General features: G+C 31.7%; 1 protein-coding gene across 2 annotated transcripts; it reads left to right on the plus strand.

The window, feature by feature from the left end:
• Nucleotides 1–487: 487 nt before the first annotated feature.
• On the plus strand, nucleotides 488–14,481 carry LOC113515490 (uncharacterized). 2 transcript variants are annotated; one of them, XM_052900154.1, is made up of 2 exons: nucleotides 488–623; nucleotides 13,986–14,481. In XM_052900154.1, the coding sequence occupies exons 1-2, from the start codon at nucleotides 543–545 to the stop codon at nucleotides 14,409–14,411; spliced, it is 507 nt and encodes a 168-aa protein (XP_052756114.1). In that variant the 5' UTR covers nucleotides 488–542; the 3' UTR covers nucleotides 14,412–14,481. The 2 variants fall into 2 exon arrangements, with proteins under 2 accessions (XP_052756114.1, XP_026755518.1); XM_026899717.3 differs by lacking the exon at nucleotides 488–623 and adding an exon at nucleotides 13,163–13,586.
• Nucleotides 14,482–23,561: the final 9,080 nt, after the last annotated feature.

Here is a 23,561-nt window from a genome sequence, read left to right on the forward strand (position 1 = left end):
CAAATTATGTTTGTTGTGTTAATTAAAAACATTTTATATTAAGTAAAAGTTCTGTTACCTTTTGAGTTGTTGAGAATAAATAGATGTCAAAGAAAATTAAAGATAAAGTATTCAATCTATATAAATAAATTGGATATTTTATCTTTATTTTTTATCGTTATTTTTATTACTAGGAAATATTAGTAACGTTACCATAATATTATTATTACTATTCAAAAACTAAATATATATATTTAATAATATTATTAAAATATTTTTTGCATAAGTTTACGAAAATATATTATTATCTCATTTTGTTTGATAATTACAAAATTGTTTATTTGTAGGAAAATCATGGTTTAATTTGATAATAGGATTGGTATGATTGTATGGCTTCACAGGAATTTCCATTTAACATTGTCAATAATTTATTTATGTGTATTTATTTTCCTTTTAATTTGTATTAGGTACTGTTGACCACATACTCAGAGTGTCTGCGTACGGGTATTGTGGTTTCCTTATGGCTTTTAACGTATTACCAATATTATGTAGAAATAATATTTATGAGAATCGATATTAAAATAATATTGAATAGAAATGGAGTTTACAAAAATTTAAAGACTATAGTAACTTTTAATTTCAAGGTAAATGTACATCATTATTATATTATATGGAATGTTTGAGGAATATTATGTTATAGATTACGCCTTTTTATTAGAATTGAGAAAAATTTAAAAATGAATCAGCAATAAGCATAAATCGGTCGTATACATAAATAATTTAATATTGTTCATCACGTTTCACCGTCAATTACATTTTCTATACTGTCTACTGTCTACGGTCGATTGGTAGATAACGCCATGTGGTGTTAATTCCGCTATTTACACTATCTAGGTGTATTAAAGTTTAATTAGTAAATAAATAACTCCTATCGTACACGCACATACTTATTTTAGGTTAGGATTAGCAGAAATAAAAATACCAACTGACCTCTTAATCCTCACATAAAAGAATCAAATATAAAATTATGGTACATATTTTATGCTGATGTCAGGAATTTTTTTACATAATATATCGACTCATTAGCTGTCACTATCTTCTTAGAAGGACAACCGACACCGCATACAACAGGTTCGAGTTCATTAAAGTTAATATAACAACACACTTAAATCAGGTGTCCGTCTAACAAGTGCATCGCACTCCAGCGAGAGGGGTTAATGTACTTTGGACTGGTCTTTTTGCTATTGCCTTTGGGGCAATGTTCCCGGGAGTATAGGCGACACCTGGCGGCGCCATGACAGAGAATATATTTGATAACATTATATTCGAAACGTGACGCTGTACAGGGGCGAAGTAGGGATATTAAGGTGCATAAACGTGGAAGTTTAGTAAGGGTGCGTAATATATAGTAATATGTATATATTGTAGTTACAATATCTATACATATATTGGTCCAATAACAAATATGTTATTATCGGTTATACAATATCGAAAAGAAGAGCCCGCTTGTGATGAATATAGACATCCGACTGTTATGGGCGATATCGCAGTGGGTGGTATCAATGTCCGAAGAACTCAAAATATCAGATATTACCTATGTTTAAAGTTTAAACCTTTATTTACTTCTCAATCATTATTAAAAGGCTGAATAGATTTGAATAAAATATATAATAGAGATAGATAATTTCTTGTATTATGAAGTACAAAGGATATTTTATATACTAATTAATGGTGTTTTCCCCTATGAAATAATGCAATGTACACCTGGAATACAATTAGCACTACAATTATTGTTAATGTATTAAATTTCTAACCAACTTATGTGTAAAATATTGGCATACTGATATGCCGTATAAGATTAAATACATAATTGTTATCTTTGTTAATCCTAAGGGAAAACTGTTGTAATCTGAATTGTAAGGCAACTAGTTTAAATCCAATTTCTGAACGCGACACGTAAAACTCCACTTATTTCAAATTGTATCTTAACCTCAACCGAGTCATAATTATGTAAGTGCTTAATAACTAATTATGTTATAAAATAATGATTACAGTAAAGACGATGAGGTAATTGAAAACGTAATTAATATCTATACAACAATAATTTTACATACATAAATTATGAATATATATATATATATATATATATTGTAATATTGACCAATTTTGTTCTTAAACAATTATTTTTAGTCGATTTCGGACGAATCTAAGAATTATAAATCATCATTTGCACACAATATTTTAAATTTCTTTGCAATGTGTAAATTATAAAGCTTAATGTAAATTTATTCTATAAATTAATTCTCAATACGACCCTGGTCCCAGGCAAAGGTATTGGCGCCACGGCAACCTTAAATTTATGCGAATCGGATATATTATTACCAGTTACACGTGTAACCTGCTTCTACAAAAGATACGTTAGGACATATAACGTTTAGCCTACTAAATCATCAATTTATATTATTGCTTAATATGCAATATAGATATTTGCAATACCACTAACTGCAAGACCCTACCTTACTTATCACGAACGCAATATACAAAAGATTGTCGTAGTTTTACGTGTGTTTATGTCAGCAATTTATTTCCTTAATACAATTTTCTTTTTCAAAATAAGTCCTCCCATAACTCCGTCAGTTATAAACCGATTTGGAAAATCCTCTTTTACCTGAAAAGACCATTTCACCAGAGGGAGACTCTACAAAAGTCGTTTGCTTAGGCACCTCTATCCCATTCATGTTTCTACCGTGAAGTAGTTGTGTTCGCATAGCTGGTAGGATATGGTAGTAGATTTATAGGGTACAGAGGCATGACACCTAACTCTCTCAGGAATGGCAACACATGGAGGGTATCATGGGTAAAACAGTATACTTACTCTGTTATGTCCATAGTACTGCTCATGTATGTAAGTGACGGTTATCACTCACCATCACGGTCGTCAGCTTGTTTGCCATTCTAAATTGCATCAAAAAAACCTGAGAAAAGTATGAACTTACAAGATAGTTCCATTCCGAACTTTATCAAAATCGGGTTAGTAATTTTTAAATTAAAATATCTGGTTTTGCCATGTTTGAAGTCGGTTTCTTTTTATTATGAAACACAATCTTAATTACACTACATGTTATATTTGCTGACTTTATTAAGGTAAGAGTAATCAGTTTTATACCGACTTCAAAAAAAAAGGTTTTCAATTCGGTTGTTTTTTATTTATTATCAAGTTTCGTAAGCTCGTCATTTATAAACCGATTTGGAAACATCTTTTTTTATCTCACAGGATATACTTTCAGATTGATCCCATAGAAATATTATCATATCGATTCAGTTTCAGTTTTTAAATATTTTTTTAAATTTTACCACAATTAAAGTCAGTGCTTTTATGGAAAACATGACGGAGTTCTGAAGAAAAAAATAATGCAAAAATACAACCGAAATGAGAACCTGCTCCTTTTTTGAAGTTGGTTGAAAATACAAGTGTCATTCATATTTAGTGTATATTTTTTGTTTAGTGTGTATAGTTTATTTATTAATACATAATAAATATAAACTGATATTTAAATAAATTTTCAGAACCTGAGTACATGCAAATATTATATACATATCAGATTTTTTTTATTATCAGCTACTATTCTGGTTAAAGCTATCCTAACAAAACATTTAGTAAATCCTTTCATTAATTTTAATTACAGTCTAAACAAATCCGACCTCGATTTCCGTATCCAATTAATGTAATGGCTTATTTAATTCTCTTGTGAATTCTTTCAAGCGTAACCCAACAAGATAATTGCAATACATCTTGTAGGTAAGAAATATTTAGAATGTCATACGCGAACAGTACAATCACTGCCGCGTTCTTGAGAAAATATATAATAAAACCGTTAGCAAACAATGGCGATTGTTATATGACACTGTCTAAGCACGTGACTGGTGTTAAATACAAAGTCAGTTATCACCAATAACCGTTGTATGGACCCGAAACAATTACTTGATACATAAAATGCGTGATTTACGAGAACGTAAGAATCACGTTTGCGGACCATAAAAGCTTGAAGAATCACGTTTGAAGCTCTGATTTGTTACAATGATATACATTTAAATAGATGTAGCAAGGGTAAATATTTGCATGTCAGTTTTTCATCTGTTAATTCTAGGTAGATCGCTTAACCTAAACTTCGGTTATATGGGTCGGTTATAGATGAAATACTTGTCGGAAAAAATGTAAATCATTAATAAAACCTAGTTATTACATTTTGAAAATATTTTGCTATCGATATTAAGAAATTTTTCGTGATTACTATCATATAAAATAACATAACATTTCCTATAAAATGAAGCACATTTTTATATACAACTTAATACGACAAATAAAATGGAAATTGGTAATTGTCGCTCGAAGCCCCTCTGGTATTGTGTTTCTGTGCCCTGTAATTTCACTGCCATATTCTACCCTATGAACGGAAACAGTCGTGCAAGCACAGCTCTCTGCTTGGCGGCACATACCGGGTCATCTGCGAACCCCTAACTGCGGGATCCAGGTGCGGACCTCGACCCTAAGCTCTATCCAAACGTACTGTGAGGACCTACCGCCCTCGCGATAATTTTATTTATTTATTTAAACTTAATGCACAGTAAGATTCTATGTACATTTAGCGGACTTAACACCAGACGGTGTTCTCTACCAATCAACCATTGGGCAAAACAAGAAATAAGAAGGCGGTGCATTATTGAATAGAAGAAAAATATTTAACGGGGAATATATGGTTGGAAGAATACTATCCATGCAGACGAGTTTTGTAGTCTGCCTGTGGTAACATGCGTCGCCATCTCCGCCTATTTATATCTATGGTTTTAATGCATCTTGCGTCAATATTGCCTAAGAATAGCTTTCAAACAGATTAGAAAGATTATTTCAATCATAACTACCACCTACATAATACTTAACTTACAAACTAAGTAATATCATTAACTCACATATTTTGTAAGTGAGTCCTATTACTTGCTTATATTTTCTTTATTTAAACTTCAATGTATAGTGTGAATATATATACATTGAGACTTGACATTATAAACATCATTCATTATTTCAGCCATTAACTCTCCACTGCTGAACATAAGCCTTCCTTTTAAGGGGAGTTTTGCCAGTAGTTGCCACGCTTGGCAGGCAGGCTGGAAACTGCAGTTAGACTTTTAGGTTTTAAGAGGGCTACTGCCCATCCTTCTTCCATTAAATTTCCTTAATCGTCTCTTACAACACCGACGGGAAAAGAAGGGGAGGCCTATTCTATGCCGAGACCACATGGCAAGACGATATCTGTACATTTTAACATTAACAATTAAGTATGAATTTATTCAATTATTTATTTATTGGCAATGACAATATTGGTTTTATTGCTTTATTAAACTCAATAAAAGAGCATAAGGCACTAACTAAGATAGGTTACTAAAGTTATATCAAACAAGTAATATAATAATGTTTTACTAAAGGCGAATAACAATATTAAAGTTGTGTAAAATCTATTCTGCGGCTTTGTCATAATAGGCTTTAAATAGCTATAAAAAATGTTATAAAACATCATGGGAATTACGTTTATAGACCATTTACAAAAATAGACCACGGCCAAAGCAAACTTTATAGTCAAATAAGTAGGTAGCTATATTTATAATGGGAATTGTTACATACTCTAATGCCGTAGACATGAGTCACTTTATACTAATGGTGGGGTGAACAAACCATGAACTAAGCGAAATAGGGTTCAAAATTCTCATTATAATGTAAAATAATGTTAAGTACATACGGAACATGGGTTTGACAATATAACAGCTTGTAGTAATAATAAAATTTTACTGTTGGTTTTTTATAAAATAATAAATAGAAAAACAATAAATAAGTCAATTTACCTTATTTATTGTTCCTTTGTTTTCATATAATGGACAAGTCAAACTTGCCATTTTATTATTACGATTCTAATAATACATAACCCTATTTTTAAAAATTAATTTTACTTAAATCATTTAATCAAAATATCTTTAGAACATTGTCCTTGACTTTTGAGCGTCTAAATTAAAAGAATCCTGATTCAAACAGGTCAAGGAACTTTGAAAACGGGGACGTATCCCTATTTCTGGAACAGGGGAATATCAACCCTAATTGGAATAATAACGAACTTATAAACTTTGTTATCGATAAATTTAAAAATAAGTGTTCCAAATTTTTTAATTTCGATTTTCGAATTTTATTTTAATCGATTACTAGAACTACTTTGTATAATAGTTTGTAGTATAAAACTGAAGGGGTTATTAACCTTTATTAAATAATGTTTACAAGGACTCGAAAGCTGCGATTAAAAAGAAGATAAGTGGACTCAAGGAGTATAATTATGTGAGTTTTGTAGCAGACTATAGTACAGTTGAAGTGAGCGTAAACTCCTTAAGAACTAGAACCCGCTTTACGTAAATCATAATACGAAGCATTACGTATAACCCGTCGAATTTAAAAGCGTTTGTTTCAATTCACTATCGGGTTAGGACTTACGCGACGGGATTATAGGTAAATAAAGTTAAGTTCCGATCATAAATTGAAATATGTGTAATCAAAGTGGAAGTTTAAAATTAAATATTTAACGAGTAAAGGCCTCTCGCTTTAAGAACATACTATTAAAGTACTATTACGTTGCCGTGTGGTCCTGACATAGAATAGGCCATCCCTTCCATTCTCGTGAGTGTCGTAACAAGTGACTAAGGGATGGACAGCAGCGTTTCTCTTAAGACATTTCCAAAAGCCTAAACGCGGTCCCCAAATCGCCTTCCAAGCGTGACAACTATTGGCCAAACCCAGTATGTAGTTATGGGGAAGGCCTATATTCAGCAATATAATAGCGAATTAACGTGAAAGTTTAAAATCGAATATTTTAAAGGTCTCGTGCGGTAAGAACCTACTATTAACGTACTAGTACAGTTTTACGAATTGGATTGTATTATTCGTGTAGATAAGTTGGGTTTTTCTAACCCCTTAGACAGGGGGGAAAGGGATTGTTAGTAATGGATACTGAGAATCCCATTGCTAGCAATATACCCAACCAGGTCGACCTCCTCGCGGTCCCCCCTGGAAACTATCATGGTTAATTCCTTATGAATTCATCATGATGGGCTAACTGGCCTGTTTTCATTCTCATCTATCACCCTTCACTGGTGCTCCGCCGGCGTATCCCGTTGGCGCAGGCGGGGTCGCCATACCATTTTCACCCATCAAAAAAAACCCCTTAGACAAGTATATCTTACCTCACTCTAACAGTAATGCGAATAACAAGCCATATATTATAGATGATATGTTTGTATAGTCATGTTCAATAATTAATTATATAAAAGCATAACCGGTTATAATCACATATATCCGGAATTGACCTACAACAATTGACAGATGGTAGATATGATAAAAAAAAAAAAACAGAAACTTTCACTTACCATGTTATTATAAACACTTAATAATATATTTATATACGTTTAACAATATTACGTATGCCATTTTAGAGGATTCGAAATCGTCAGTGGTACGTACAACTAGGTATGAGTGATATAGATACCAATTTGATATCTATATATCGGGTTCCGCTGAACACTGATGACAGAAAAAGGTTACAACCCATTTCGATATCGCCTATATTAGTCAGATATCTATTTCCAGATATTTTAAAAGTTTATTATCCGATATTATTTTTTGGATAACAGACTGTTAACATTTTCGTTATTGGTCCAGTACTTATGTAGATATTGTAACTAAAATATATAGATATTATTATATATGTATATTACCCACCGTAGGGTTTTTTAATGGGTGAAAATGGTATGGTAACCCCGCCTGCGCTAACGGGATACGCTGGCGGAGCACCAGTGAAGGGTGATAGATGAGAATGAAAACAGGCCAGTTAGCCCATCATGATGAATTCAACAGGAATTAACCATGATAGTTTCCAGGGAGAACCGAGGCGAGGTCGACCTGGTTGGCTATATTGCTAGCAATGGGATTCTCAGTCTCTATTACTAACAATCCCTTTCCCCCCCCCCCCCCCACCGTAGGGTTAGGTACAATTAAGAATCTATTTTTTATAAGAGACGGGAATTAACAATATCATTTAGATAAACTATTAAATAATTATTATATTTTACCTAAAAATAGCGTTAAATCTCGTCACTTATAAAATGTAAAACATGTCGCGTATAAGTGTAAAAGTTAATATAACTAAGAATCTATTCATGCTAAATGAATGAACAGCATACTAAGACAGAAATTTCATTAGTCATTAGATAGATAGATATAAAATTAGCATTACTTACAGCACACAAATAGTAACTGACATAGACAGATACAGATAATAATAAAGATACAATAAAAAAATTAAAGCCAATGTTAGTATGAGAGGTACACATTCCTTTGTCGTTTCTCATGTTTCTATGGAAAAATAATTTAGTTGCACTGTAAGAATATTTTCTTAATAGAATGGCAATAGTTAAAATTTATAATTGTTTTGTCAACAAATCCTAAAACATTAACCACAGTTTAACTGTCCACTGCTAAATATAGGCCTCCAGGGAGAAAGGAATTGTTAGTAATGAAGACTGAGAATCCCATTGCTAGCAATATATCCAACCAGGTCGACCTCCACGCGGTTCTTCCTGGAAACTATCATGATTAATTTCTGATGAATTTATCATGATGGGCTAACTGGCCTGTTTTCATTCTCATCTATCACCCTTTACTAGTGCTCCGCCAGCGTATTCCGTCAGCGCTGGCGGGGTACCATACCATTTTCACCCATAAAAAAAAATATAGGCCTTCTCTATAAGGAAAGTTTTGCCAGTAGCTGCCACGCTTAGCAGGAGGGGTGGTAACCACAGTTAGGCTCTTGGTGATGTTTTAAAAGGGACGCTGCTGCTCACCCCTCAACTATTAAGTTCCTTTAGCCGTCTCTTACGATATCTACGAAAAAGAAATGAGTGGCCTATTCTATGCCGAAACCATACAAAATATTTAGATATTATAGTCATATTAATATATGATAACTATTGAACGTTCGTCAATATTACTGGTACCTAGATTCAATACGAAAGTTTACAACGATGGGTGAAAAAATGGATGGATATTCGTTACTCTTTCACGAAATAACTAGTAAACGGATTTGAATGAAATTTAGTATACGAGTAAATTATATCCTTACTTAGCACATAGCATACTTTATATACTGTTTTACGCGAGCAAAGCCGCAGGATATAGCTAGTTATTTATATTTATAATACAACATTCGACATTATTAATTGACAATTTATGACTGACAGCGGTAAAGGAATTATCACGGCACCAAATTCCGGTTTTGTAACCGATTGAGCAATGCGTTCTTGCAAATGGCTTTCGCCTTAAGTTGGGCATTATGCTTATACAAGTGGTCCGTTTGGAACCGTTTCAGAGAAAGCTTGTAAATGGTAAGGTTTATTTATAGCTTTTATCAAGCTCGATTATTTCCTCTTTAGTAACTATAAATAATATTTAGCGAAGGAAATTTATGGCCCGCGCAGACGAGTGGCATTTTCTAGGCGATTAAAATTTCTCGGCTTTTAAAGATAAATCCTCAGCGTGAGCAACATCTGTTTGTTATAATAACGTCCCTAATTGGATGCTACAATAATAAAACGATAATGAAGAATAAAGGAAATTTTATAACTTAATGTCCATTGTGTACATAGGCCTTTACTGTTTGCATGTTTTAGCAGTCGTTTCGTAGAATCCGTTATCTCCCAGTATCCGGTATCTGTGGTAATTAATAAAACTAAAAGAATTTTAATAAATACGGTATTGGAATATATTATTGTTAATGGTGTATCCATTTACAATCTTAGATCCCAATACCATAATTTGAGTTAATTTCTTTTTAAATTATAAATCAATATTATATAATTTATTAATTTATAGCTTATTACATAACTACTAATTACTAGCTATATCTTGCTATTTTCCGATGTAAATTAAGTTTTATATGTGTATGATACGTAAGAATATAATCTATGTAAATACCAAATTTCATTAAATCTATTTAGCCATATAAATAATAATATTACAACAAAAAAAAGAATATTTACAAGTTTATTCTCGTAATACATGTTGGTTTATGTTTTTTATCGAAATAAATATGTTATAATCTACACTAATATTATAAAGAGGAAAGATTTGTATTTTTGTGTGTATGTATGTTTGTAATGAATAAACTCAAAAACTACTTTGCCGATTTCAAAAATTCTTTCACTTTTAAAAAGCTACATTCACCCTAAGTAACATAGGCTATATTTATTGCTAGAAAAGATTAGGGATCCTTACTAAAACTTTAGTAACATATCTCAAGGTGTAAAAAAATGCTATAAAATTTCTTTCGTCGCGTGCGCTGCGGAAACTATTGGTGATAGAATAAAAGTATGTTCTACAATATTGAAGAAAATATCAATAACTACAAAAAACTTCACAATACTATATGTCCAACTGTTATCGTTATGTCACAATAACCACTTTTTAAAATGTTGCAAAAATATCCAGCCGTGCGAAGCCGGGACGGGCCGCTAGTTGTTAATAAAACTTAACACTTTGAATGTTTCGAAAATAGAAATTATTATGATTACTTTGGGTATATATTACCTATTAAATAATTTATTATTACTTTACAATTTGAGATAATAATAAAAGGTAATTTGACTCTAACACCGGCAAAGTGGTCAGTTGAGTATATACTAATAAGACCATTGTGTGAACGTATGAGATGGAATTAAAAAGACATTTGTTGCCAACAAATTATTATTAAGCTAGAAGAGTCACGTATTTAAAATTAATATTATTTTATATAATGAGAATGGCAATTAAGCATACGGCCCGCTTGATGGTTAGTAAGTGGTTATCACGTGGTCTACCATGAAATGAAATTCCGAATTTTCGGGCTCAAGTTCGTACCGAAATCGAGCCAGTAAATGGAGCTTAACATTTCGTACATCATAAATCCTATCCTAATAGTCCAGAGGAACGATATTATAACATTTTTAATAATTTTAAACGGCATGTATTATATAACTTTAACATCAAATTTCTGTTTCGTTCGTCCCCGAAATATCGGAAATAATTTCATGGTAGGCCTACACAGCCCGTGAACGGTTGCAACACGCGACTATTCAATACTAATATATGCTCAAAATGAACAACATATTCATGTTGGGGAAAGGGATTGTTAATAATGGGTTCTAGCGGCCCTATTGATAGCAATATATCAGGTTGACCTCCACGTGGATCCCCCTAGTAGCCATCGTGGTTAATTCTTGTCGAATTCTTCACGATGGACCGACTGACCTGCCTTCATCTTCACCTATTATCCCTCACTGGTTCCCTGCCAGCGTGTACCGATAGCGCAGGCGAGGTTACCATTCCATTATTATATATAAAAAAAAAATCATATTGAGTATCCGTCTAGTAATTTTATGGTCAATTGGTCATAAATCATCCTTTAAATCTGAGTGGGACGGGTCCTGTAAAAATCTTATTTGGTGACGAAAATATAAAGTGTGACAAAGATACTCGATGATATGTGATATGATAAAGTGATAGATGTTCATGATGAATCTGTACAAATCTCTCTAGTAACTCTATGTTCCTAGTGGCAATAGTATTTACGACTACCCACTATCTATTTTTCACATTAATATAAAGCAATACTTTATTAGTATTTTATAGTTTTCTACTAAAGAAATGGCGTAAAATAGATTTTTATTTTTAATCGATTTCTAGAAAGAATTTGGTAGGTAAGTTCTTATTTCAAACCTATTTGTTTGTTACACGTAATCGTGTTAAGTGGCGAACCAATCTTAGCTCAGTTTATTTGTATAAAGGGTTTAATGATAGTGCCATATTATTTTTTAAAGTCATTATTTTAATGTTTATATCAACTTAATGTAATATAGTCATATATTATTAAAATTTTAAACCCTAGGGATAGGTATGGATATACCATGTATTTTACCAGAGGGAGACTTTGTACAAAAGTCGATTGCTTGGGCACCTCTGTCCCATTCGTGTTTCAACTGTGAAGCAGTTGTGTTTGCATGACTGTGTTTCGGTTTGAAGGGTGGGATATGGCGTGAATTTACTGGGTACAGAGGAATAACACCTGAGTCCTCAGGAATGGCAACGCATGGGGGGTATCATGGGTGAAACAGTATAGTCTGCTATGTCCATGGTACTGCTCATGTCTATAGGCGACGGTTACCACTTTCCATCAGGTGGGCCGTCAGCTTGTTTGTCATTCTAAGTTGCATAAAAAAAAAAAAAAAAAAAAAAAATATATATTTGAACGTTAAAATGTTCATTTGACCGTTCCACCCCGGTCTGTACCTGGTTTGTTCTAAACAGGGATCCCAATAAAAACATGAAATACATAGGTACCTATATCCACGGCGGGGAATGCGACCCTCTTAAGCTCGATTCCTTTGCTTCTTGATCTTTAGAAAAAGAACTGAAATCTATTGTTGCAATATAAATGGCAGCTCAACGTATTTCGTCTTAAAGGTGTCTTATTTTTTTTTTAAATAACCAACCGATACACCAACTATTAATACCTAATTAAATAATAATAATTAAAAAAGTTCTTTGCGTTATGATCATTTTTATTCCATGCCACTTGTTTTCAACCGATTTTAAAACAGGGTTATAAAGTACCCACCATATTAGCTACTTGGAAGGGAAGTACGATATTTGGGGTAGGTATAAATAATTAAGATATTGTTCAGAGTTCAGTAGGTTATTTATTTATTTTATTTATAAAAGTAATATTTAAAGTGAATTTTTATAAATTAATAAATTAATCTCTGTGTAATCCTATTTATTTGATTGTGTGTACCAAATAATAGCATAGGTGCAACATTTCATTTTATTTCACTTTAGTTCCTTACAAGTTTCAACCTTACGAATATTAACATAGAAATCGAAACAGGTAGCATAGTTTACAAGTATACGGCTGCCTGTACTCTGTACTACACATTTTAGCGGGCGTCTGCGAGCACTGCATTGTTGCCGCTCCGCTGAGAATATTTCTCTCTCCCACAACGTGGAGGTGATGTTTCTATTTCACTCTAACACGCGCTAGGGACGCACGCCACAGACAGAGCCACAGACGACCCCGAACGGCAACGTAGGAGTCAGCCAGTAAAAGCATGCTACTCTGAGCAAGCAGTCGCTTGCTTTTCGCGATAATTTTGACCTTTAATAATTGTCAACAATGTCTCGTTGGACAGAACATGACACTATCCAACTTATAGAATTATATAAATCTTTCCCATACCTTTGGGATTCGCGTAATAAATTGTACAAATCCACGTTTGCAAGAAACTGTGCATATGAGTCGATATTAAGAAAAATGGAAAACACTGAATTAACAGTAAACGATATCAAGACGAAAATAAAGAATTTGAGGTCATGCTACTATCATGAGCTTAGAAAAGTAAATAAATATAAATTAGAAGGTCGTAAATATACACCTTTGATGGTTTGGTTTACAAAATTTCAAGAAATTATGCAACTAGTGCATAAAGTAGTAAGTTATAAATTTAATTGAAATTTTATTATTGAAATGTAATATTTATTTTTATTATTTCAGCTGTTAATTATCTATTACTGAATACGGGTCTTGCTCATACGCATTCACGCATTCATTGACTCCTTACAACATTTGAGGTCATCGCTCCATCTAACAGGGGGGTTGTTCTACAATGTTTATTTGTCTTGATATGACATGACAGGTCTTAACCCTCCTAGGAGGATTTAGGTGGGGGCCTCGGGGCGGACCCCTTTGTCCGTTTGTTTGTCAAAGTCGAAACTTAAAAACCTTTCTTCTCTATTATTTCTCAGTTTTTATAACCGATATATAGTGATATTCGAGTATTACCACTTCAATTTACTGAATATGAATGAATGTACTTACTTTTTTTTTTAGGAATATGAAGAGGAATCTGGTTCAGAAAGCGACGGGGTCAGTATAGAATACATTGACGAAGATAAGGACGCGTACATAGTGTCAATCAAGCAAGAATTTCTAGATGAGTTAAAAAAAGAGAGTAAAGAGGAACCTGAGGAAATACCATCCCCCCCTGCTGCTGTGTATAAACCACAACAAATAAAGCAGTATAAACGTACCCCAATACAAAAGAAGCAGGTAAAACAGTGTAGCGTCCCAATGTCTGAAGTAAAAATAGAAAAGGTTGACGAAATACAAATATTCGCTAACAAAATGGCGGAACGACTTAGAAGGTTGCCCTTAGATAAAGCTTTAGAATTACAAGTTGAGATTCAAACTCTCGTCGCGAAAGAGCGAATTGATATGTGTACTGAAGAAGAAGAAAACAATACGAATCAGAATTAATTAGAAAAATGAATGTCAATTTTAATGTTACAGTTAATAATTAAATCTAAATAAATTCCAAATTCAAATAGATTGTTTATTATTCTATATCTTCTAAATAAATATGAAGTAGCTTTCACACCTGCTTACATAAACATGTATAACACTTGCGACGCCCGCGACTTCATTCACGTGACCGAGAAATATTGATTGACCGGGATACAAAGTAGCCCAAGTCAAATATATAAGTAATATGGCATGAGCTACTTTTTATCAAACATGATACTAAATTTGATGCCGATTGCTTGAGCCGTTACGCTGTTAAGAGGTAACAAACAAACTCACTTTCAAATTTACGACAGTAAGGTTTGAATAACAGATTTTTAGATTGGTGTGTAGTCTAATAATCTTTAAACAAATATCAAAATATGAAATCATGCTCCAAACTCAAATATTATAGATGTAAATTTCCAAAGCGCGTAGGATTTGAACTCATACCGTTTCTACTCTTTATACCCTCATTAGTTGAGCTACTCTTAGCAGTTGTCTAGTTTAGTAACGAGCATTACGTTGTGATGTAAAAAAAAATACAATCTGTCATTACTATTTCTTATGATGTCAGAGGCGACTACGACAATATACAATATATCAATCAGTACAAGAGAAGAAATTTTGAAATAAAACCTTATTTCAATAAACGAGGTGATAGTAAGCTGTGCCCAACTGTGGTGCGTTTTTAAATGGATGAAAATGGAATAATAATCTAGTCTGAAAAATAATAGGTGAAAACTAAAATAGGACAGTTAACCTATCGTGAAGAATTCCACAAGAATTAACCACGATGGTTTCCAGGGGGAACTGCGTGGGAATCGACCTAATACGGTATATTTCTAGCATTGGGCTATTAGCCCCTGTTACTAATAATCCTCTTCCCCCAATAATGGGACGTTAGTGGGTTGCTCAGTCAAGGTAAGGTGTCAAGTTCACATTATATTGGGGACACGTTGCAATCACGTGTATGAATCATGATTGGTTATGAAAGGCCGGCCCGTATGTTTATGTAAATAGTTGAGGTCAATATGGTGGTTACATTATTTGGTAACTATTATGAGTTTAATTGTATGTTTCGTGACGCAAAGATTTGTATGAGACAGCAGTGAAGAATGTTTATTTATATTAGGTTTTCAAACTTATTTATTGAAAAAATATTAATAAGAAATTCTCTATTCTGTATACAGCCTTACCTATATAAACTCTATAGATAATGTTTGTGAATTTTTAGGGAGACTGCACATAGGTCGTCTATATAAATCTCACTCGAGTTTCTGTTTTGAATCAGATATGTTTCTATGGCTGTGTTTCAGTTTAAAGCATCGGATATGAGAGTGAAATTACAGGGTATGAAGGCAAAACACTAGTCCTCGTTAATGGTAACACATAACTTATAAGGGTGTCACAGTATATTCTGTAATATTATTATTTACATTATCTATATTACCCATCCCTACACTGTGCAATCCTATAGAATTACCATACCAAATCGGATCTCAATAATATTTGTAAATGTAACTTTCCACCAGAAATATGGTCTGAATATAAAAAGCTTTAAATAAGTAAATTTTGTTTTAATAATTAATCGATCAATATATTTTGTTAGTATAATTAAAGCATCATTATATTCAACGAAGGAAGAAAGTGACCGATTACCAATGACATTTCTTTATAGTTCGAAATCATACTTTCTCCTGAGTGACAAGTGCGTACATAGTGCCTGATAGCACCATACACCTACAAGGAAATTACAACACAACTGGTTTATTTAATTGTTTATATTAAAGTTGTTACCACTATTGAAGTCCTAGTATTTTTATATGTAACTAATTAGTTAACGGAAAGTTAGCGACTGACATAATAATGGTAACGATAACTAGCTATGCCTACAATTTCGAATGCATATACTATAATAACTTTAATAAAAGCTTAATTTTTATTAATAGTCTTTTATTACATTAATTTTATATAGAATTTCATTGTTTTATTTTTTTATCATTTATATTCATATATATTCTCCATTTTTAACTCTATTTATTAAAAGACGATAAAAAATTACCTCCTCTTGGAATCATATTGTTAAACGTTCTATAGGTAGTAAAAATGTTGATCTCTGTCTACCTTGTTAGGATTATAGTCGTGTGTATTCATATTTTTTACTTATTTCATTTATAATACATATAATATTGTTTGTAAAAATACAGAATTAATAAATAAATATCCTGTTATTCATAAAAACGTCAGATCTTTCATAAACCTATCTTAGCTAGTGGACTGTTTTGTCTCTTTCTTTTATACTACATTCCTAATTTGAAAGGAAGTGACAAAACTACATAGTTTAAATAGGTTTATAGAAGGTAATATAGTAAAAGTAAATACATAACCTGTTTCCTAACGTTTTCCTCTATCATGCTTATTAACCATAGCAATAAATACGTGTACTTGTTGAGGAAAAACGTTACATTTTGGTTTTTCATGATAATGCCTAATTTATATTGGCTATACTAATTTATTTTACATATTTATCGAAATATTAAATCATTATTTAAATTATTTACATATTTATAGTGTAGTCTGAACGATCAATTAGACATCAACAGGTTTTGTGATTTAATACGAAATTTTACCTGTTTAAATGTTTGTAACGAATAATTTATGAAAATATTTTGCAATGTTGTATATATTTATTTATTTAAACTTTAATGCACAGTAAAAGTATATGTACATTTAGCTGACTTAACACCGGACGGTGTTCTCTACCAGTCAACCATTGGGCAAACAGAGAAATAAGTAGACGGTGAAAAATAAAATAATACTTGATATATTCATATAGAAGAAACATATAATTTAACTAATATAAACATACATATAATATATTAAATTAATTAATTAATATATACATATAATTAATACATACAAACATAAATATATAAATATTACTATATCAAACAATTAACTGTAATAGAAGTGCAAATAACAATCTATGACTCAAACAGAGTATCCATTAATATTAAATTTAAAGGAAAAGTTATTATATATATTATATAAGTAATGGTAGTAAAGTAACTTCCGTTTGATGTCTAATCGTCGAAATTTCGATTTTATTCGAATTCAATTTAGTTAAAAGTTATCACGACTAACACAGAAGTAAAATCATTTATGTATGTTTCTAATGTTAAGTATGGTAACGACATGCTATAACAAATATACAAAAAATACAGGCCAAAACCGTCTACTATGGAACATTCACACACATATACTATCGAACACACACATTTCCATAGATGTGAATAATTATGATATAGAAAAAATATATATTTATTTATTGTTACGGATTTTATATGGTAAGAATTCATTGTCATTACTATGTACGATATCGTTGGCGTCAAAAGTATGACGTCACCGTTGGTCTATGTTTGGACCTCAAATTACATTAGCTCTAGCAATTTGCATCTAAATCGATTTAGCAGTTAAGGCGTGGAAGCGACACATCTAGACCGACGAGTAGTAAGTCTATTCTAATTACCTATAATATTAATATGAATTTACTCCGAACTTAAATTGTAAGACAAAAAACCTCAGAATAAACAATTATTCGTGCAGTACGTTATTTAGATAGTATTTAGGTACATTTTCCTTATGTATTTTAATCATAAATGAAATACGTATTTCTATGCATCCAATGACGTTTTGCCGATATGTATTTAGTTTCCTTGTCTATGGTAAAATAGTTTAAATGGAAATACAGTGTGATGTTATTGGGTTGTAAATCTAGAATTTTCTAATAGACAAGTGAATATGATCACATTATGTATATAAAGCCATCTAATATTAACTAAGCAAAGCTTATACTATGGATAGTCATTACCAGTTGACAGATATAATTTTTTTTTATAAATACACATTATACATAGAAAAACACCCAGACCAATAAAAAAATATGTACTCCAAAATACAAATGGTTTTTACTATACGGGGATTGAACTCGCAATCATCGGCACACGAGGCGATGTAATAAACCACTACTCCATCAAGGTTGTCTTCATATCAGACGTAGGTATGTTGTGTTTGCATAGCTGTGTTTTGGTTTGAAGAGTGAGATATAGCAGTCAATTTACAGAGTACAGGGGAATAACACCTGAATCCTAAGGAATGGCAATGCATGGGGAGTATCATGGGCGAAACAGTATACTCTGTTATGCCCACGGTAATGCTCATGTCTATAGGCGACGGTTACCACTTACCATCAGGTGGGCCGTCAGCTTGTTTGCCATTCTAAATTGCATAAAAAAATGACATCGAATAATATATGCACAAAAAATACCCCTATTGCGTATATGTTACTTGATATCTTTACTTAATTCTAAATCTATTTTAATAATTCTTTTTACAAACAAAGGTTTATACCCATATTGAACAAATACGAGTGAAATGAAACTTCATACATCTAAAGATGCTTCCTTTTTGTAAAGCAACATCTTATTTTACTAAACTGGTAAGTACTATTACTGGAATATGTATTACAGTTACCGGCTGAATCTGTTGGAACACTCATCTGGAACACTAAGACGGTTTGATTCACGGTTTAGTCAGTACTGACTAATACCACTAATAATATCTAGTAACATTATTTATAGTGTAGCCTTATTCGTTAATATAATATAATAAGTAAATACGAAAATATTATCACAAAAATAATATTACGCTACAAAAAAAGACATAAATTTTGGCAAAACCAGTTATTTTGATTTAAAACTAAAACTGCTCAACGATTTTCATAAAATTTCTGTAAGACCAATCTGTAAGTATGTCCTTTTAAATTAAAAAAAAAAAAATTAATATCGGTTTACAACTGACGGAGTTATAAGGTAATAACCATAAAAAATACAATCGGATTTGGAATCTCTTTTTTTAAAGTCGGTTGAAAATCATTTTGGATCGTAATTAGTATACTGTACTGTACAGTAATTAGTAGTAATTACATTATCATCTTATAAAGTTGTCAAATTTTTATGTAAACTAAATACTATTATATATTATCATGAGGTAAATAAAGATAAAACTGTGGAAGTTAAATATTTTTTGTCTGTTCATATTTAATTATTCAAAAACTAGTCTAAACCGAATATAAGTAAATATTCTAAGGTATTATAGTGACACCATGACATTAAATTTGGAGTAAATCGCAATTATTATAATAAATGTAATACCGTCCTATTTCTTGTTCATTAAAATTTAATAATATAAAAATAATTATAATTATTTGGGCTCACACTCGTATGTAAGTACCATGTTGTTTTTGGGTAAAACCAATAATGAATACTTGTAAAAATCCCCAAGCCGTGACATTAAGGGTTATCCTGATAAATACATAAATATGTCATAAAAAAATATATATGTAATATCTTTTTCGCGTGACTATATCAATCGCGGCGAGTCATTTAAACACCATAAATTATAATTATAACCTCACTGAGTAATGTCCTACAGTTCAAGGTGACTATGCTTATTTCGGTCTGATGGTTGGGGTAAATCTATACAAGAATTACATACATTAGTAAGTTTTCATTAACATCTTCATAAAATCTTCGAACACACTGTGCAGACTGTGCGGTGAGATATCAGAATCCATGGAATACTTGATGTGCAATTGCGATTCATTGGCAAGTATGCGTATGAGGGAACGGCTTATCCGGAGCCAAGGGACTACAGATATTTTAAACCGCGGGATATCGTTAAGGTAACACATAGGATCTATGAAATGATGGTATAAGGCAAAGGGAAGCACAAAAGATCCTGATGGGTCGACGTGCAACGGCTTAGCCGTCCCCATATGCGAATGTAATTTTTCATGAAACTCAAAGCAAACGCATATATCACATATCACCATATAGAGTTAAATAAAATGAGATCTAGTGATTCTGAACTTATTAACTTTATACGTATGCAGATGTAGATTGTAGATTGCATGTAGATTTTTTATTTCCACATGCACACCTTGCATGCGTAAAAAAAAGAAATTCATAATACCAGTATATAAAATATATTTTCCTTTCGAGTATTCATGTCTATAGGCGACTCTTACCACTATCAAACAGGTGGACCGTCCGCTTGTTTACTGTTGCCTAATGATTGATTGCTTGATTTGTCTGATGATTAGAGAAATCTATACTTCACAGATATTAATTTAAATTTTAGGCAATTATAAGGAAAAGTCATCCAAAACTAAAGAATCTGAAAATCACATCTAAAGATTTATAGATGTTGATAACGCACGCATGCTTTTTTATTATAATATTTATATTATATATATACAATAAACTCAAAGGAATATTAGATACATAAATAAAACAAAGAATAACAACCAGTCGTGTCTTATTTATCAATACATGTTTCATTATTATTGACATTAAAGTCAGAACAAAGATCTAATCTATCAACTGACGGAAGCGACGTGTAGAAACTGCAAAATGTAATAAAATAAATTGCTATTTTATTAAAACTCTTTGTTTTTGCACTACGACTTTAACAGTAATAGGTACTAGTAAGGGGGGGGGGAGGGATTGTTGGCAATGGCACAGATAATTTAATAATATACTAGTAGTAATGGTGTCTAACAGCCCTAATGCTAGTACGAGTAAAATACTCTATTAAATGGAATTGTAGTTAACTCTTGTTGATTCGTCACAATGGATCAACTGACCTTATTTACGGCATCTTATCCCATGTCCCATCAGCGTATATTTCAGCCATTAAAAAAATTTTTATCAGTACTTTAGGGGTTTCTTTTTATAAGATGTAATGTCATGATCCGTATTAAAAAAAAAAATACATTTTTTGGTCAATATTGTAACTATTTTAGCAGTTTGACTATTGTCATAATAATACTTCATATTTACGTATTTCATATAAAGAAATTACATTTAGAGAAAATAGATAATTTTTCTTTAATTTATATGCAAAAAGAACATGGTGACAAACACAAACAAAACATACAAGCGAAAGCTTAAGTGGGTACTTACTAAGCGTAGTTAAATTTACATCTTCAGAATCTAGTTAACTCAGGGTTGCCACTGTAAACCATGTGTTACTAGGTTTAAATAGGTACTTACTTTTCCTTATTATATCTATCTATCTATTCAGCCCACGTTATAAAATTGTAAAAGTATGTTTGTTTGTTATTTAACAGGTCAATCGGTTATCAAATTTAGTACAGTGATACGTAGTATTTGTAGATAAATTAGATATACTTAAATTATCCTGATTATGCGGATAAAGCCACGCTTAAAAACTAGCTAATCGTCTTCATCATTTACAACTTACAATAAAGATCGATAGTTTCGTTGTAAGTTTTTAATTGTCTAAAAAAGGAGATTTTTAATTCGGATTTGTTTAATTTTTTTAATCTAAACAAATTTTGAGTGTTATTTTTATTGAAAGCTTATTCCAAACATGTATATTAAATATAAATCCAGTAAATATTCACTAATATTAACCCTGTCTGAACTTGTCTAGTCAATATAGCATACTTTCGTGTGTTACATACATTTTTAATGAATGGGCTGTCTTTAGATTCGTCGGCGTACATACATAAATAGTATAAGTTTAAAATAAGAACAGCGATCAATGGCCATACAGGGTCAAAAACTTGACTCTATATGGAATTTAACAGTTGTGTTTGTTGTAATTTTATTACTTGAACTTTCAACATAATGTATTTTACAAAAAAAAAAAAAAAAATATTAAAAAAGAATCGTATTTTTTGTTGACGACCCTGGCATCCTCGTCACACTTCCGGCACAGATGTCGTGCGCAAGCGCCGCACCCGCCAGACGCGATATATTAAGGCTGCCGCTTACAGTGCACTTACTATAAAGTGACTCATATTAAAACTAAGAAACAAATTAGTAATTATAATGATTGACCAAAATAGTGATACACTAAAATCTCAAACCCCTTCATCGAACCAGTCCCTCCTAGATCTCTATCCTAGTTATTTTTTTATTTTATTGCGCCATCCCTAAAACACGACTCCCGCGCCATTTTTCTTTTTTTCTCTCCTTTATTGCGCAATTCCTAAAAACCGACTCCCGCGCGCCCGCCGATTCCTATAAAGTAAGAAATATAATGCTAGATCAATTTAACGATCGATTTAATGTTGAGACAAAACCTAAATTGATACAAGCACAAGACTCGTTTAAATACGATAATTCATAAGTAATATAATTCATAGAATTTACATAATAAAATAATAACGAGGAAGACTAATATTGCAACCGACCTCGAATCTGTGACTCTAAACTGGAATTAGTTATAAATAAATTAGTTATAATATATTGTAGAAAAAACCACATTAACTGGAATATCCATAATAGGTGGCTATCTTTTGCATAACTAGCTCCAGCTATATGGGTTGAGTTTCTAATTACACGATATTTTTTCGCTTTTTCTATATCTTTTAACTTGATTAGAACCTAGAATTGTTTTTAAAATGTAAAAAAAAAAAACTTTAAACTCATAATTGGAATTTATTAGTAACACTTATACGAATATATGTACTTAGAGATAGCAAAAAGTAGCAACAATTATTAAATTTTTCAAATTATGGATATAACATTAAAAAAAGACAAATCACGTCACTATTACATCATCTGTGGTATCGCGGGTAACCCGGAAGTATTATGTTGAACCCAATTTCTATAGGGTAATTTCTTAAAATAGATTTCTAGTTAAAAAACCTGATGCTATATTTTTTTCTAAAGAATCATTTGTAACGGTTTTTGTACAGGCATCAGAGAATATTTCCTGTTACGTAAATGTTATCATTATCTATTTATGGTGCTGAGTGTTCGTGCTTAGTTAAATTTTGAGTTCAATATTAAATCATCGCAAGCAATTAAAATCATCATGCTTATTAGATGAAGTGACGATCTTCACTGTTTAGTAAAAAAAAAAATCATTAATATTTCAATGCATTAAAGGAAGTCAATGTCAGTGGAACTGTTCTTTATGGCAGTCTAGGGGAGATGTCTAAGTTCAGCAGTAGACAGATAACGGTTGATAATAATAATGATGACGAATTGAAATCTAAAGCATTCTTTTAAGATTTTTATGAGAAAA

The sequence above is a fragment of the Galleria mellonella genome, unplaced genomic scaffold (assembly GCF_026898425.1).
Source record: "Galleria mellonella isolate WM207_F2 unplaced genomic scaffold, CSIRO_AGI_GalMel_v1 utg1260, whole genome shotgun sequence".
Classification (NCBI taxonomy): Eukaryota; Metazoa; Arthropoda; class Insecta; order Lepidoptera; family Pyralidae; genus Galleria; species Galleria mellonella.